This window comes from Cetorhinus maximus, unplaced genomic scaffold (genome assembly GCF_964194155.1).
Source record: "Cetorhinus maximus unplaced genomic scaffold, sCetMax3.hap1.1 HAP1_SCAFFOLD_908, whole genome shotgun sequence".
NCBI classification, from domain to species: Eukaryota; Metazoa; Chordata; class Chondrichthyes; order Lamniformes; family Cetorhinidae; genus Cetorhinus; species Cetorhinus maximus.
In genome coordinates, this window is record NW_027596850.1 from 7,679 (window position 1) to 22,376 (window position 14,698).

General features: G+C 43.3%; 1 protein-coding gene across 2 annotated transcripts in view; it reads left to right on the top strand.

The window, feature by feature from the left end:
- The first annotated feature begins 3,587 nt into the window (after positions 1-3,587).
- LOC144675066 (uncharacterized) overlaps positions 3,588-14,698 on the top strand; it is a 33,541-nt gene continuing 22,430 nt past the window's right edge. For both annotated transcript variants that reach the window (XM_078536110.1, XM_078536111.1), the window contains exons 1-2: positions 3,588-3,793; positions 13,176-13,271. In XM_078536110.1, coding sequence (XP_078392236.1) covers positions 3,754-3,793; positions 13,176-13,271 — 136 coding nt within the window. In that variant the 5' untranslated portion in view covers positions 3,588-3,753. The remainder of the gene's footprint in view (positions 3,794-13,175; positions 13,272-14,698) is intronic.

A 14,698-nucleotide genomic window follows, 5' to 3' on the forward strand; every position in this document is an offset into this window, starting at 1 on the left:
GAAGTGAGATGAGTTAAAGGAGAAATTGTTCAGTGTGAGAACAAGTTCAGCCAGACGGAGGAGTGTAGTGGTGGATGAGGATTGCTCGGGTCTCTGTTCGAGGAAGAAGCTGAGAGCCCTCAGACCATCCGGTGGGGGATGGAGGTGCAGAGGGATTGGACGTCCATGGTGAAGAGGAAGCGGTTGGGGCCAGGGAACTGGAAATTGTTGATGTGACGTAAGGTGTCAGAGGAATCACGGATGTAGGTGGGAAGGGACTGGACAAGGGGAGAGAGAAGGGAGTCAAGATAGCAGGAAATGAGTTCCGTGGAGCACAAACAGTTTGACACGATCGGTCTGCCGGGACAGTCCTGTTTGTGGATTTTGGGTAGGAGGTAGAAGAGGGCCGTCCGAGGTTGGGCGACTATCAGGTTGGAAGCTGTGGGAGGAAGATCTCCAGAGGAGATGAGGTCAGTAACAGTCCTGGAAACAATGGCTTGATGTTCACTGGTGGGGTCATGGTCCAGGGAGAGGTAGGAGGAAGTGTCTGTGAGTTGACGCTCAGCCTCCACGAGGTAGAGGTCAGTGGGCCAGATAACAACAGCACCACCCTTGTCAGCGGGTTTGATGACAATGTTGGGGTTGGACCTGAGAGAACGGAGTGCAGTAAGTTCAGAGAGAGACAGATTAGAATGGGTGAGAGGAGCAGAGAAATTGAGACGACTGATGTCACACTGACAGTTCTCAATGAAAAGATCAAGAGAAGCTAAGAATCCAGAGGGAGGGGTCCAGGTGGAGGGAGAATATTGGAGGTGGGTAAAAGGATCCGTTGAACGGGGAGAGGACTCCTGCCCAAAGAAGTGAGCACGGAGACGAAGACGGCGGAAGAAGAGTACAGCATCGTGCCGAGCCCGAAATTCATTGAGATGAGGGCATAAAGGTATGAAACTAAGTCCTTTGCTGAGCACTGAATGTTCAGCATCGGAGAGGGGAAGGTCAGGGGGTATAGTGAATATGTGGCCGGGGCTGGGATTGGAAGATGGGGTGGAGACGGAGGGACAAGCAGGGGTGGAGGGTCCCAGATGGGTGTTGGTGTCGATGAGTTGTTGGAGCTTGCGTTACTTAGCACTTGAGAGAAAGAGAAAAAGTTTCTTGTTGAGGCGTCGGATGAGACGAAGAATAAAATGAAACTGGGGGCACGTGCAGCTTTGAAAAAGGCTGAGTCGGTGCTGCTGGAGGGAGAGGTCGAGTGTGTTCATATGGGGGCGCATGGCACTGAGTGTGGATCTCAGAATGCGACGGGAACAGCAGTCCGAGAAACGTTTTATGTCTCGGAGATACCTGTAATCCTGGGTGGGTTCGAAACATGAGGGATGGAATTTCAGTTGAAATCCACGTGGGGTGAGTCGGAGACGGAGACAGTCACTGAGAAAGGAAATATGGCTGTGAAAGCGGGTTTTAGTAAACACCTTGTCAAACACCAGGAGAGAAATAGAAAGCAATGAAGGTGAACGAGGCAGAAGAGAGATACAAAAATCCTGACGGAAAGTAGGACAAAACTTCTTCAAGGTAGGCATTTCTTCAAGAGAAGTGGCAGTCAATTAAACACTAACCCGCCCACAACTCTTTCTCCGGTACATCGATGATTACTTCGGTGCTGCTTCATGCTCTCGTCGGGACCTGGAAAAGTTTATTAATTTTGCTTCCAATCTCCACCCCTCCATCATTTTCACATGGTCCATCTCTGACACTTCTCTTCCCTTCCTTGACCTCTCTGTCTCAATTTCTGGTGATAGACTGTCCACCAATATCGATTACAAGCCTACCGACTCCCACAGCTACCTCGACTACAGCTCCTCACACCCCGCTTCCTGTAAGGGCTCCATCCCATTCTCTCAGTTCCTTCGTCTCCGTCGCATCTGTTCTGATGATGCTACCTTCAAAAACAGTTCCTCTGACATGTCCTCCTTCTGCCTTAACCGAGGTTTTTCACCCACGGTAGTTGACAGGGCCCTCAACTGTGTCCAGCCCATCTCGCGCACATCCACCCTCACGCCTTCTCCTCCCTCCCAGAAACATGATAAGGCCCCCCTTGTCCTCACTTATCACCCCACCAGCCTCCGCATTCAAAGGATCATCTTCCGCCATTTCCGCCAACTCCAGCATGATGCCACCACCAAACACATCTTCCCTTCACCCCCCCTGGCGACATTCCGTAGGGATCGTTCCCTCTGTGACACCCTGGTCCACTCCTCCATCACCCCCCAATCCACAAACCTCCTCCTACGGCACCTCCCCCTGCGAACGCAAGATATGCAACACCTGCCCCTTTACTTCCTCTCCCCTCACCGTCCATGGGCCCAAACACTCCTTTCAAGTGAAGCAGCATTTCACTTGCATTTCCTTCAACTTAGTCTACTGCATTCGGTGCTCCCAATGCTGTTTCCTCTACATTGGAGAGACCAAACGCAGACTGGGTGACCGCTTTGCAGAACACCTTTGGTCTGTCTGCAAGCATAACCCAGACCTCCCTGTCGCTTGCCATTTTAACACTCCACCCTGCTCTCATGCCCACATGTCTGTCCTTGGCTTGCTGCATTGTTCCAGTGAAGCTCAACGCAAACTGGAGGAACAGCACCTCATCTTCCGACGAGGCACTTTACAGCCTTCCGGGCTGAATATTGAGTTCAACAACTTTAGATCTTGAACTCCCTCCTCCATCCCCACCCCCTTTCCGTTTCTTCCCCCTCCTTGTTTTTTCCAATAATTTATATAGATTTTTCTTTTCCCACCTATTTCCATTATTTTTAATGTATTCCACCGATCATTTATCTATACCTTTTATGCCCTTTTAGTCTTATTTCACCCCACCCCCACTAGAGCTATCTCTACCTTGCTTGTCCTGCCATCCATTCTTAATTAGCACATTCTTTTAGATATCACCACCTTCAACACCTCTTTGTTCATTTGTCTGTGACATCTTTTGGTTATCTCCACCTATCACTGCTTGCTTATCCCTACAACCTCCCCCCCACCCCCGCCCACTTCTCTCTACCCCCCCCCACCCTTAAACCAGCTTATATTTCACCCCTCTCCTATTTTTACTTAGTTCTGTTGAAGGGTCACGAGGACTCGAAACGTTAACTTTGTTCTTCTCCGCCGATGCTGCCAGGCCTGCTGAGTATTTCCAGGTTTTTTTTATTTTGTTCTTACGAGTATTTTAATTCTCCGGTTAATATTTATAACTGAAGAGCAAAGGAACAGCAAATCAAAAATCTTCAAAGAAACCACAGGAAACGACTATATTGTGTTGAAACGACAAGAAAGTTGTTACTTTATGGACACACATAGTGTCAGTGCCCAGGTACCAGTGAATGTCCCAGAGGAAGTGACGGTCCTGTCCAGTAACAGCCAGGAAGAAATTTGAGATCACGGCTCCTCCTCCTGGCAATTAAATTAACAAATTGCGGTCACAATAAATAAAGATGGACTGGGCTGTTGTGAATTCACTTGGGCTGTTTTTTTTTGCTCCTGCCAACACGCTGCATGGTTATTTGTTGTTACAATATTGCGGTGAAGCGTGGTGCCCAGAGGTTGCGACGGACAGTGACACTCAAATGCATTTCTGTTTAGGAAGGAACTGCTGACGATTAGCGGCAGATACAAGTGAATTGCAGTTTAATGAATAAATGGTCAGATGATTAAAGCCGCTGGAGATTACCATCCGAAACAATACATGTTCATGTTCCCTTTCGTGGTGCACACATCCACAAGATGGGTTTGCAAATCTTACTTTATGTGCCTAACATTATCGGTAAGTGGCTTTTCCGGATTTTATAAGAGATTTTGACTTATGTGTGAAGGTGATGCACGGTGAGTTCTAAATCTGGTTTGAAGCATGTGATTGATGCACCCTTTCCGGGGCAGGAGAGGTTATTCATATGTTGTGTAATCATATATGCCACCTGCACCTTTTTGCAGATTTGTTGCTTGGATTTTGAAATCTTTCACTCCGTCCTGAAATGCCCTTAGAAGTGCGGGCATGTGCTTTACTAATGTGCTACTTAACAAATAGACGTTATATCGGAAAACGCCAACATACTTGGAATAACATCTTTTTCTTGGCGTATATTTCCACTCTGAGGAATGACTTGCCTCGGCGATATATTAATGTGTTGCTGTTGCTTGCAGAGTTAAGGTTCAGGAGATGAGCTTGGGGCTTAAAACAAAAGGTTTTTTAAGCTTGCAAATGCAGGAAATTGGATGAAGAGAAGAATATTAAGGTAACAGTTTGAAAGTTTGTGCAACATTCCTGATATCAAGCAAATCCATGATAAACTATGCATCAGCATGTATTGGATTCTCTTTGATTGAAAGCACCCTTTTGTTCAAAGCATCCTTAGAATTGCTTAGTCATTATTAGGTAGCATTTGGTTAAGCAGGAACTACCTGTTAACAGAAGATATCGAATAAAAAGGAAAGCAAGTTTGGAAACATTAAACGCAAGTAGAAATTAAAATTTGCGGGCAGAGATGACAGTTAATGATGATGGACTGTTGTGCATTAAAGCTGAGCTCAACATTAACACACATGCACTTTTCTGCTCTGCGATCCCAGACATATTTCCACTTCCTACTTTCCCAGGGGCATAAGTACAATTCTGCCAACCCCTTAGTTTGTCCCCTGGCTGAAAAAATAACTGGAGATTGAATCTGAGACCTTCTGGCCTGTGTTGCCGATTTAACAACAGATGTTGCTGTACCTGAAAAGCTACCATTAGAGCTCTACAATTGTGTGTTTAGGAGAAAAGAGGTGAAGGCAAAATGTATGTTTCCTACTAAACTGCTGATCGCCCAACTTCCCCTCTTGGTCGCCATGTTAGGCAATATTATAAAAGGTTCACTCTCTTTAGGTGTTACCTCTCTCTCCTTTTAAACCTGTTATTATCACCCTCTCCTGAAAAAAAACCACTTGACCTCCATGTCTATGCAAACTTCCACCCCAACTCAAAACTCCCTTTTCTCTCCAAAGCCCTTAAATATGTTTTCATCTCTTAAATCCTTTCCCATCTTTGGAACTCCTTGTTTGAATTCCTCCAATAAGATTTCCATCCCTGCCACAGTACTGAAGCAGCTCTTATCAAAGCCACATATGTTGTCCTGTGGCAAATGTAAACTCCTTGTCTTCCCCGACCTGCCTGCAGTGTTTGAAATGATTGACCACCCCATCCTCCTGCCATCCAGTGGTGGGACTACTCTCACCTGCTATTTCATATCTATCTAATCATATCCAGAGAATCACTTACAATGGCTTTTCTTGCTGCTCTCACACCATTACCTCTGATGTCCCCCAAGGATACAACTTTGCCCCCCTCCTATTTCGGTCCCCACTTCAAACTTCTGTTTCCTGGCTAATGATTCCATCCCTCTCCCTGAAAACAGTCTGAGATTCAACCAGTCTGTTCTCAACCTTGGTGTCACAGTCAACCCTGAGGTGATCTTCTGACCTCATATTCGTGCCATCACCTAAGACTGCCTATTTAACCTCCATAACATTGCCTGCCTTCATCCCTGTCTCAGCTCATTTGCTGCTAAAACCCTCATTCATGTTAGCTGGATCCACACCAGTTGGTGAACTTGAAACTAAGACATCCGCTTTTTTTGCTGGAGAGAAGTTATTGACTTAGTTCACAGTCAACGCTACTCCAACACACCAGTGTCCCGGCTATCCCCATTTATTGGTGTATGAATACCCATCACCTGTTTAACAATGTAATTGTCATTAAACCTAACAATGTAATTAATAAGACATTGACAATTCTTGCCTAGACTCCAACACACTCCTGGTTAGCTTCCCACATTCTACCCTCTGTAAACTTGAGATCATCCAAAACTCTGCCCTCCGTGCCTTAATTTGCAGAAAATCATGTTCCCTATCTCCCCTGTGCTCGCTAACCTAATTGATTCCCAGTCAAACAGCATCTTGACTTTAAAATTCTCATTCTTGTTTTCAAATCCTTCTGTGGCATCGACCCTCCCTATCTATTTCATCTCCTCCAGCCCCATGACCTTCTATGGTACCTGTGCTCTTCTAATTCTGCTTCTGATGCCATACCTGATTTTAGGGGAGGCGGTGGTGTAGTGATATTGTCACTGAACTGGTAATCCAGAGATTCAGGTTAATGCTCTGGGAACCTGGGTTCAAATCCTCCCCATGGCAGATGGTGGAATTTGAATTGAATAAATATCTGGAATTAAAAGTCTAATGATGACCATGAAACCATTGGTGCTTGTTGTAAAAACCCACCTGGTTCACTAATGTCCTTTAGGGAAGGAAACCTGGTCTCCTTGTCTGGCCTACACGTGACTCCAGACCCACAGCAACGTGGTTGACTCTTGTGAAAAAAAATGCTCTCTGAATAAAGGCAATTAGAGCTGGGTAATAAATGTTGGCCTAGCCAGTGACGCCCACATCCCATGAACAAATTTTTTTAAAAGTTGCCTAGGCTCCAAGGTCTGGAATAAGCTCCCTCCACCTCACTTCCCCCTTTTAAGACACTCCCTAAAACTCTTTGACTAAATTGTTGGTGACTTGGCCTAATATCTCCCTATGTGGCTTTGTGTCTTATTTTGTTATGTAAACTCCTGTAAGTGTCTTATGATGTTTTATTACTTGATAGAGGTAATGAAAATCATGAAGGGCCTGTGAGAAACTGTTCCCACTTGTGAAAGGATTGAGAATATGAGGGCACAGGTTTAAAATAATTGGCAAAAGAAGCAAAAGCGATATGAAAAAAAACTTTTTCATGCAACGATTGGTTAAGGCCTAGAAAGCACAGCCTGAGAGTGTGGTGGAGGCAGGTTCAATCGAAGCATTCAAAATGGAATTAGACATTTACCGGAAGAGGAATTTGCGGGGTTACACTGAGAAGATGGGAGAAAGGCACTGAGTGAATTGCTCATTCAGAGCCGGTGCAGACATGATGGGCCGAATGGCCTCCTGCACTGTAACAGTGCTGTGATTAAAAACACTGGCACTGTATAAATGCAAGATATTTATTGGACTCTCCTCCATCCATTTAACTTCATAAAGAAAGATTCTGTCATGTTTCGCTTTGTTCTGTCTTCGCCTTGCCAAATTTCAGTGTTTCTGTAACTTTATAAACTACATTATTAAACCTTTCATATCATTTTATGCCTATGGTCCAAGCAACTTGGGAACCACCATATTCCATACAGCATTCTGTTTTTACCTGTCCTGATATATGACTATTGCTGACAAAGTTGCATTTAAAGTATTGCCCATCCTGAATTGTCCTGAGAATATGATGGCGGGGGTAGCCTTTTGAACAGTTGCAATTGTCGGGGTGATGATGTTTTCCCCAATGATGCTAGGTGTCCAATTCCAATAATTTTACCCAGTGAAGTGACATATGTTCCAGTCAGGATGATGTGTGACTTAAAGGACAACTGGAAAGCAATGGTATTCCCATGACATTGTTGGCCTGCTCAGTGGTGGAGATCACAGGGTTAGTCAGTGCAGTGAAACAATCTTATTGTGTTATTACAGTACAGCCAGTAGTTAGTATTTACTGCAGGCAGGTGTGCTGAGGTTAAATAAGCACTGGTTCAGCCAGAACTGGAATATTGTGGACAATTCTGGGCATCACACTTTAGAAAGGGTACAGAGGAGATTTACTAGAATGATACCAGTGAAGAAAGTAGAGAAGCTGGGTTTGTTCTCCTTTAGAGCAGAGAAGGTTAATTTGATAGAGGTGTTCAAAGCCAAGAAGAGTTTTGATCGAGTAAATAAGGAGAAGCTTTTTCTGAAGATATAAAGAGGTAGTAACCAGAGGACATAGATTTAAGGTAATTGGCAAAAGAACCAAAAATAACATGAAGGAAAAAAAATTACAGAATGAGCTTTTATGGTTTGGAATACACTGACAAAAGGGCGATGGAAGTTGATTCAATTTAGATAGCCATATGAAGGGAGAAAATTTACGGGGCTGTGGGGAAAGAGCAGGAGATGAGGAGAAACTTCTTTAGCCAGAGAGTGGTGAATCTATGGAATTCATTGCCACAGAAGGCTGTGGAGGCCAGGTCATTGAGTGTATTTAAGACCGAGATAGATAGGTTCTTGATTGGTAAGGGGATAAAAGATTACGGGGAGAAGGCGGGAGAATGGGGTTGAGAAACTTATCTGCCATGATTGAATGGCGGAGCAGACTCGATGGGCCGAATGGCCTAATTTCTGCTCCTATGTCTTATGGTTTTATGGATGGTATTATCACAGAATCACAGTGCAAAAGAGGCCCTTTGGCCCATCGAGTCTGCACCGACACGTGAGAAATACCTGACCTACCTACCTAATCCCATTTACCAGCACTTGGCCCATAGCCTTGAATGTTATGACGTACCAAGTGCTCATCTAGGTACTTTTTAAAGGATGTGAGGCAACCCACCTCCACCACCCTCCCAGGCAGCGCATTCCAGACCGTCACCACCCTCTGGGTAAAAAAGTTTTTCCTCACATCCCCCCCTAAAGCTCCTGCCCCTCACCTTGAACTTATGCCCCCTTGTAACTGACCCTTCAACTAAGGGGAACAGCTGCTCCCTATCCACCCTGTCCATGCCCCTCATAATCTTGTACACCTCAATCAGGTCGCCCCTCAGTCTTCTCTGCTCCAACGAAAACAACCCAAGTCTACCCAACCTCTCTTCATAACTTAAACGTTTCATCCTAGGCAACATCCTGGTGAATCTCCTCTGCACCCCCTCCAGTGCAATCACATCCTTCCTATAACGTGGCGACCAGAACTGCACATGGTACTCCAGCTGTGGTCTCACCAAGGTTCTATACAACTCCAACATGACCTCCCTAATTTTGTAATCTATGCCTCAATTGATAAAGGCAAGTGTCCCAAATGTCTTTTTCACCACCCCACTAACATGACCCTCCACCTTCAGAGATCCATGGACACACACGCAAAGGTCCCTTTGTTCCTCAGAACTTCCTAGTGTCATGCTGTTCATTGAATACTTCCTTGTCAAATTACTCCTTCCAAAGTGTGTCACCTCACACTTTTCAGGGTTAAATTCCATCTGCCACTTATCTGTCCATTTGACCATCCCGTCTATATCTTCCTGTAGCCCAAGACACTCAACCTCACTGTTAACCACCCGGCCAATCTTTGTGTCATCCGCAAACTTACTAATCCTACCCTCCATATAGTCATCTATGTCGTTTATATAAATGACAAATAATAGGGGACCCAGCACAGATCCCTGTGGTACACCACTGGACACTGGCTTCCAGTCACTAAAGCATCCTTCTGTCATCATTCTCTGCCTCCTACAACTAAGCCAATTTTGAATCCACCTTATTAAATTACCCTGTATCCCATGTGCATTTGCCTTCTTTATAGGTCTCCCATGTGGGACCTTGTCAAAGGCTTTGCTGAAATCCATGTAAACTACATCAACAGCACCATCCTCATCTACACACCTGGTCACCTCCTCAAAAAATTCAGTCAAATTTGTTAGGCATGACCTCCCTCTGACAAAGCCATGCTGACTATTCCTGATCAAACCTTGCTTCTCCAAGTGGAGATGGATTCTCTCCTTCAGAAATTTCTCCAATAGTTTCCCTACCACTGGCGTGAGACTCACTGGCCTGTAGTTCCCTGGCTTATCTCTACAACCCTTCTTAAATAGCAGAACCACATTAGCTGTTCTCAACTCCTCTGTCACCTTCCCCATGGCCAGAGAGGAATTAAAAATTTGGGTCAGAGCCCCTGCGATCTCCTCCCTTGCCTCCCTCAGCAGTCTGGGACACAAATCATCCAGACCTGGAGATTTGTCCACTTTTAAGTCTGCCAACACCTCCAATACCTTGTCACTCCCTATATCAATTTGCTCAAGAACCTTGCAGTCTCTCTCCCCGAGATCGATACCTTCATCCTCATTCTCTTGGGTGAAGACGGATGTGAAGTATTCGTTCAACACTCTAGCGATGTCCTCTGGCTCCACCCATAGATTGCCTCGTTGTTCCCTTATGGGCCCTATTCTTTCCCTGGTTATCCTCTTCCCATTGATATACTTATAGAATATCTTGGGATTTTCCCTACTTTTACCAGCCAGAGCTTTCTCATATCCCCTCTTTGCTCTCCTAATTACTTTCTTAAGCTCCACCCTGCACTTTCTGTACTCCACTAATGCCTCTGCTGATTTGCTTCTCTTGTACCTGCTAAAAGCCTCTCTTTTCCTTCTCATCGTAACCTGAATATCTCTGGTCATCCATGGTTCTCTGGGCTTGTTACTCCTTCCTATCACCCTAGAGGGAACATGTTGAGCCCGTACCCTCCCCATTTCCTTTTTGAACACCCTCCACTGCTCCTCTGTAGATTTCCCCACAAGTAGCTGTTCCCAGTCTACCTTGGCCAGATCCTGCCTTATTTTACTAAAATCCACTCTCCCAGAAATCCAAAACATTTTTTTGCAACTTGTCGATTTCTTTGTCCATAACAAACTTAAACTATAACATGTTGTGGTCGCTATCACTAAAATGCTCACCCACCACCACCTCAGCCACCTGTCCGGCTTCATTCCCCAGAATTAGGTCCAGCACTGCGCCATCCCTTGTTGGACCCTCTACATATTGACCTAAAAGGTTCTCCTGTACACATTTCAAGAAATCCACTCCATCCAAGCCCTTAACACTATGTCTATCCCATTTAATGTTGGGAAAGTTGAAATCACCTAATATAACTACCTTTTTTTTACACATCTCCACAAATTGTGCACATATTTGCTCCTCAATTTCCCACTGATTATCTGGGGATCTATAATAAACACCTAATAATGTGGTTGCCCCTTTTTTATTCCTAAACTCTACCCACAAAGCTTCATTTGATGCCCCCTCCAAGATATCATCTCTCCTTATTGCAGTAATGGACTCCTTAACTAATAATGCAACACCTCCTCCTCTTTTACCCCCTCCCATCTCGCTTGAAGATTCTATGTCCCGGAATGTTGAGCTGCCAATCCTGCCCTTCCCTCAACCACGTCTCAGTGATGACTACTATATCACAATTCCACATGTCAATCCTCACCCTTAACTCATCTGTTTTACCTGTCATATTCCTGGCATTAAAGTAGAGGCCATCCAGCCTTGCCTTACTCCCTTGAAGCTTATTGCAGCTGTACTCCCTCTGACTTGATTGTTTTACTGCATTATGATGTTTCCCTCTTCGGCTAACATTCTGTGTCCCCTCCCTCTGCCGAATTAGTTTAAACTCATCCCAACAGCACTAGCAAACCTGCCTGCAAGGATGTTAGTCCCGCTCTGGTTCAGATGTAGACCGTCCCGCTTGTACAGGTCCCACCTTCCCCAGAAACGGTCCCAGTGATCCAGGAATCTAAAACCCTCCCTCCTGCACCAACTCTTAAGCCACGTATTCATCTGCGCTATTCTCCTATTTCTGAGATCGCTAGCACGTGGCACTGGGAGTAATCCAGAGATTACAACCCGAGAGGTCTTGCTTTTTTACTAATTGAATAACTTCCTCAAACGACACAAATATGATGAGCCAATTGGTCTCCTGTGCTGTATCATTCTACGATTCTAGGGATAGAAATCAAGTCTACGTTCAGTGGCTGGGGTACTGATCCAGTGAAGAATTCTGGTCCAGTGAAGAACTTTGTTCTGGATGGCGCTGAGTTTTTGTGTGTTTTGTTGTGGTTCCACACATTCAAGTGAGTGGTGAGTACTCCATCACACTTCCGATTCAAGTATTTTGAATGATGGAGAGGTTTTGAAGGGGCAGGAATTGAGAGTTTTTTTGCAGAATATCCAGCTTCATTTTGTTGTTGCAACTACATCGATATGACTGATCCATTTAGCCTCTGGTCAATAGTTACCATCAGGATATTGATGGTGAGCTACTTGCTGTGGTAATGCTGTCAAAGGTTGGGCAAGATGGTTGGGATTTCATATGTTGGAACTGGTCATTAATTGGTGCTTGGTGATGACCAAAATATGACTTGTCCCTTGTCAACCCAACCCTGCGTCCTCCACCTCATCCCATGACTTTTTCATACAACTTTAAGTTGACATAGAATTGTATTGAGCAACATAACAGGTTATATGTTTTCACATATTTTCTGTTACTGATTATATATGCCACTCTTCATGGCTAAGTACAAAAGGGAATTTCAGTAGTTGACACAGAGTTCATAAGCTTTGCCCTCACTTTTAAGACTGGCTTGCTCCACTACCTCATAAAATTCGGATCAAACATCGAACAGGTAAGTTCTTGTTTAATCTTTTCTTTTTGTTTCACTTCTCTTTTCCCTTTTAGCAGTTTTAGATAGTTTAAGTAGGAAAGAGACTGTTAAGGAGAATGTTAAGTGGGCAGTTGGTGTAGGAACTTACAGAAAAATGGTTCAAGCTTTCAGTATCATTTCCTTCTTTTGGTTGAAACTTCTGCAGCTCCACAATTAGAATTTTGATTTAATCATTAACTCCATAACTGACAAAATAAAACAAGTACACTTAGCAACAAAAGCTTGCATTTATATGCCACCTTTAACATAGTAAACCCCCCCCCCCCGCCCCCCCGCAAGGCATTTCACAAGAGTATTAACAAACAAAATTTGACACTGAACTATATGAGATATTAGAACAGATGACCATCAGCTTGATCAAAGACGTAGGTATTAAGGAGCTTCTTACAGGATAGCAACTCGGAGAGGTGGAGAAGTTCAGGGAGGAAATTCCAGAGTTTGGGGACAAAATAGCTAAAGGCAATGGTAGAACGGTTAAAATTGGGGATGTGCAACAGGCCAGGTTTGGAGGAATGCAAAGATCTTGAAAGATTGTAAGGCTGGAAGAGGTTGAAGAGATGGGGAAGGGTGAGGCTATGAAGGGATTTGAAAAGAACTATGAAAAAAGGAAAGATAATTTTAAAAAATTTATGGAAAATTACCTTCCGTTTGAAGGAGATAAATTTTAATTATCCTCTTCCGAAACAAACTTTAATAATTGTTCAAGTAAAATATATTTTGCTTTATCTTATTCTAAAAGCTGAGTAAATTATAACTAATTTCTGTAAGTGTAGGGAAAAAAGTCTGTTTGTGTGTGTGTGTGTGAATTTGAGGCAAATTTTAACTAAATCCCACCTATGTTGTTTTCAGGTTATATAAGGATACTCCTCCTCCTGGTCTGCTGGTGGACTTTCAATTATCCTATTGTGTTTTTTCCCTGTTATGTGATTTCCATTATTCTTGATGGTGAGTGAGCATCTTGAAATGTTGACTTAGCAAAGGAAGAAAATGTTTTTTTAAAAACCTGAATATGTCTGAATGGCTGTGGCTGTTTCCCATCTTGGTGGTTGCTGCTCACAGGTGTTGCTAGTTCTTCTAGTTATTGCGTTTTGCTGTGATATCTGTTGGTTTCATATCCGTAATGCATAAATTTCCTTTTTGTGTTTGTGTGAAATAAAATTTCCCCTTTATGCGCTTGAAAAAAATCATAAGCAGACAAAACCACTGAAACCACCACCCAAAATATTTATTTTGGAGGAGAAAAAATAACCTTTCCTTTGTGTTTTTTCATTTTAAAGGAACTTGCTTTTTTAATTCAAAAAGCTTCAGAGGAATTATGGCTTTTGAGGTAAAATCCATCACTCAAGAAATCTGAAATAAAAACGGAAAATGCTGGAAATACTCAAGTCAGGCAGCATCTGTGGAGAAAGGAGCAAAATTAGTGTTGTCAGGTGGATGATTTTTTGAGCATATTCAGTTTTCATTTCAGATTTCCAGAATCCGCAGTATTTTGCTTTTGTACCCAATAAATCTGTTTTATTACTAAAATTATCATGTTAATCCTGTGAATTTCATATATTTTATTTTTATGAAGAAGTATAATGCATGTATATAAGACAGTGTGTCCACACTTTTTCAATTTACGCTTTCCCTTTTCACTCCCGTTCCATCACCTACACCTTTGAGGGTGGGTTGAAGTTAAAGCACCTTCCAGCATCTCAATGAGAGCTCCTCCTTCACTTAACCTGATTCACAAGAGGCACGCTAGATATTGGTTAAAGCACATTATTGGCTTTTTCTCTCTTGAAGTCCTTGGAGCTGAGCTCCAGGAAACTTAATCGCAATGACAGTGCCAACTATAACTCTGTCCAGTTACATTCTACCAATAACTCAGCATTGGTCCTAGAAAAGCAGGAACAATTGCATTACAGAGCGATTTTGATCACGTGTATGCTCTTAATGTTCAATGGGGTGTGCATAAATGTGGACCTAGATTTTTAAGTAATTACTTAATATTGCTTACTGGGAGTCCGTTTCAAATATTCTCCATCTTTCCAGTTGAGGGGAATCTTATAATCTCTTATGCCAGATGAAGTATTCTAATTCTACAATAATATTTAAGATGCAGGTATCTGTTGATATTACACAAAGGTGAATTGAGTCTTTTCTTGATCTTTTATTTTTAAAAAAAGTTTGAGCCAGTGCATTGAATAAAGGAGAACAAAATTGTGTGTAATTTTGTAACTTGGAGCTAGAAATCCAGAACCATCGTTGTTGCTCTTGAACTTTCAACTGTTTCCTTCTCCACAGATGCTGCTTGACTGTGCTGAGTATTTCCAGCTTCTAATTTTTTTAATCAAAAATCTATTAATCTTGGTTTTGAAATTTTCACT